The 3,880-nt window shown below is 38.2% G+C and overlaps 1 protein-coding gene across 1 annotated transcript; it reads left to right on the forward strand.

Moving 5' to 3' along the window:
* The first annotated feature begins 1,549 nt into the window (after positions 1-1,549).
* LOC147849885 (pentatricopeptide repeat-containing protein At2g03380, mitochondrial-like) lies at positions 1,550-3,880 on the forward strand. Its single transcript, XM_087337272.1, has one exon. The coding sequence runs from the start codon at positions 1,550-1,552 to the stop codon at positions 3,878-3,880; it is 2,331 nt and encodes a 776-aa protein (XP_087193398.1).

Consider the following 3,880-nt stretch of genomic DNA (forward strand, 5'->3'; position numbering starts at 1 on the left):
CTCTCGGTCCGACTTGTCGGCGCCTCCCAACAATTAGTTGTATTCATGAAGTTAACATGCTTAGCTTCACTAAATTAAAAATTCATCTTTTTTATTAACTTTGATGGAAAAACTTTGTTGAATATTTCTTCAGAAGATATTGGATGAAAGTTGAATATGGTCAAGATTTCATTAAAATCACCATACCCTAAAAGACGACCTTTGATATTTCTAACTATCTATTGTACTATAGTGGGAAAGCTTGTGTTCTAGATCTCCCTCAAGTAAAGAAGAAAATTGTCATACACACCTTATGTTAGACACACTTACAAATGTTCGAATTTTAGAGAGTAAATATTACAGATCAAGCTAGTGACGAGCAAAGAGTAAAAGATTAAGGGTGTTTAACCATACCAACAACCCCTGAGTGAAGAGCATGTGACGAACATAAAATAGCATCGGTGTTCCATACCACAGATAATTACTTTATGTATACCTTGGATGTTGAATAAAGGATCGAGCACTGATATTGTTGCAAGTGCGATGAAAATCTCGTTTCCATTATGCATGAACGTGTTTCTTTGGCGGGTAATAGTGAGTGGGTTGCTTGTGGCAAGCGAATTTCCAAAAAAATCAACACATTTTAGATGGCATGGGTTTCCAGTTTAGAGGATTGGGAAGGATGGTAGACACGTACATCCTTACATGTGCAATTGTGATACTGCAACTCTAGGCATCGGTAAGTGGGTTTTCTCTCAAGAAGTGAATGCTTTGTACCCTCCCCATCATTGAAGGTAGCGTTAGACAGTGTTGGTGGTAATTGGGCTCCACGAGTCATAAGATCCTCACTATCAATCAAAGTTGAGACAACAATGTATTTTGTATTCTCTCATTTTGTTTGGGCATGTATGTATGTATGTATGTATGTATGTATGTATGTATGTATGTATGTACAAGAGAGATGGAGCGAAGATTGTAACTAATGCTTCGTGGCGTCAATCAATGAATCAATCAATGGGAAGGGGGACAAACCTACCCCTATGTATATGTATGTTAGACATTCTATGAATCCAAAGGCTAATATTACATTACACATATATGTACATATTAACCTACCCCTATGTATATGTATGTTAGACATTCTATGAATCCAAAGGCTAATATTACATTACACATATATGTACATATTAACCTACCCCTATGTATATGTATGTTAGACATTCTATGAATCCAAAGGCTAATATTACATTACACATATATGTACATATTATTATGTATGTAATGTAATATGTTCATCATCATCATCATCATCATCATCCAACTCTTTAACTCTTAAAAGCTTATGCTGCCCCGGCCCTGCCTCCAAAGCCTGCAGCAGCATGAGCACATCATCCTTCTTTCCTTTACTTCTTCTAAACACAAGACACGAAATATATGTTGCTGCTATTCTCACCACAAGACCTGCTTCTCTAAATATGGTTCACCTCCATCCCTCGCTCACTACCTCGTCTCAAGGATCATTGACACTGGGAACCTCTGTCTTGCTCAACTTGTCCTTGATGGCGTTTCTATGGAACAGAGTAATTGCATCTCCATATGTAATGCTCTTATCAATGGATTCATTCGATTAGGAGAGCTTAGAAAATCTCTTACACTTCATCGCACCATCAGACAAAAATGTGACTTATTCCTATCTTCCCATACTTATGTTGGCTTGTTGAAGGCTTGTGCTCAATTGAAAGATCGAGAAAAGGGTTCTGAAATCCATGATGAAATCGTTTCGGTCGGTTTATTGAATTCCGATCCTTTTGTCAGTGTTGCATTAATTGATATGTATGTGAAATGTGATTCTTTTACTGATGCGCGTGATCTTCTGAATGTTCTTCCGGTTCATAATGTCGTTGCTCGGAATGTGCTCATTTCTGGATATCTCCGGAAAGAATGTTTTCTCGATGCGCTCTGCTACTTTGAAGAGATGAAAATGGCAGGTGTCTCTCCGAATGAAGTTACATTTAGTTGCATGTTGAAAGCTTGTAGTAACATTGAGGCCATAGGGAAAGGTGTTGAAATACATGCTGAAGTATGTCGAAAAGGATTATTGAGAACAAATTGTTATCTTGGCAATGCGCTTATTGAGATGTATGCCAAAACTGGTAATTTAACCAAAGCCCAAGAAGTGTTCGATGAACTTTTGGTTCGGAATGTGGTGACCTGGACGGTGCTTATTGGAGGATATGCCATGAATGATCATGATGAAGAAGCAATTAACTGCTTTGAAGAGATGCAAATCAAAGGGTTTGCCCCAAATTCTATTACATTTTCATGTGTTTTAAAAGCATGTGGAATCATCGGAGCTATAGATAAGTGTGATGAAATATATGCCGAAATTTCTCGAAAGGGACTATTAGAAAACGATCTGTTTCTTACTAGTGCTTTGGTGGACCTTTATGCAAAATGGGGATTTTTGAATAAAGCACGAGAAATCTTTGACCTAATTTTAATTAGAAATATAGCTACATGGACTGCACTGCTGTCAGGATATGCGGAACATGGGCGAGGACATGAAGCATTAGGAAACTTAGAGAGGATGAAAGTAGAAAGCATATCGCCTAATATGAAAACATATGTGTCCGCCTTAAAAGCATGTGGAAGCATAGGAGATAATACAAAGGGCATCCGAATACATGCAAGCATTGGTAAAAGTACATTTTTGGACACTGATCTTTTTCTTGGGAGTGCCTTGGTCGGCATGTATGCTAAATGCGGAATGATTGCAAAAGCTCAGAAGGTGTTTGATATGCTTCCGGATAGGAATGTAGTGACATGGAGTGCACTCATCATGGGATATGCTCAATATAAGTATGCTAAGGAAGCATTGAAGTGTCTTCACCTAATGCGAGAAGAGGGTGTCCATCCAAATGCGGTTACGTTTGCATGCACATTGGAATCATGTGATGCAATAGAAAATGTGAGTAAAATGCATGATGAGATTATGATGAATGGTAGTTTGGAAAACAATGTGCTCATTGGGAGTATGTTGATACGTATGTATGCCAAATGTGGTTCCCTTGTGAAAGCATGGGAAGTGTTTGAAACACTTGTAATTCGGAGTACGATAATATGGAATGAACTCATTTTTGGATTTGTTCTACAACATCATCATCATGAAGCATTGAAGTGTCTTGAATATATGGAACTTGAAGGTGTTTCTCCGAGCACGCTGACAATTTCTTGCATCTTAAAAGCATGTGGCAATATGGGGTCGATGAATATAGCAGAGAAAATACATGTAGAGGTTGCAAGGAAGGGATTATTGCAAAGAGATCTCTTCATCGGTACTACATTGGTGGATGTTTATTCTAAATGTGGTTCTCTTGCAAAAGCAAAAGAAGTTTTTGACATGCTTCCGATACGAAACAATGTCACATGGAGTGCTCTAATTTCAGGATATTCTCAGCTCGGAGACATTGAAAATGCTATTTTTACTTTTGAGAGAATGATTAATGAGGATGGTCAGAAACCCGACCTTATCACATTTGTGAGCATTCTTAATGCATGTAGTCATGCCGGCTATGTGGATAAGGGCCATAGATACCTTGAACTCATGATTAAACACTATGGCATGTCTCCAAGTATAAATCACCATGCATGTATGGTTGATCTAATTGGTCGAGCAGGCCAGTTGTGTAATGCACTAACAATAATGACAGAGATACCATGTCATCCAGATAGCACGATGTGGCTATCCGTGATGGGTGCTAGTCATAATTGGGGAAATGTAAACCTCGGAAGACATGCACTTGAACAACTTGTAGAATTGGATGCAATGGATACCACAGCGTACATTTGTATGTATAATATCTTTGCGCAAGCAAACATTAAGGAAAGGTACAACATGTAA

This window comes from Azolla caroliniana, unplaced genomic scaffold (assembly GCF_043228905.1).
Source record: "Azolla caroliniana isolate FFs.n. ecotype wild unplaced genomic scaffold, voAzoCaro1.0.p SCAF_22, whole genome shotgun sequence".
NCBI lineage: Eukaryota > Viridiplantae > Streptophyta > Polypodiopsida > Salviniales > Salviniaceae > Azolla > Azolla caroliniana.

What these genes read in the sequence shown, in the direction of transcription:
- LOC147849885 (XM_087337272.1), top strand. Translation starts at nt 1,550, where the DNA reads ATGGAACAGAGTAATTGCATCTCCATATGTAATGCTCTTATCAATGGA.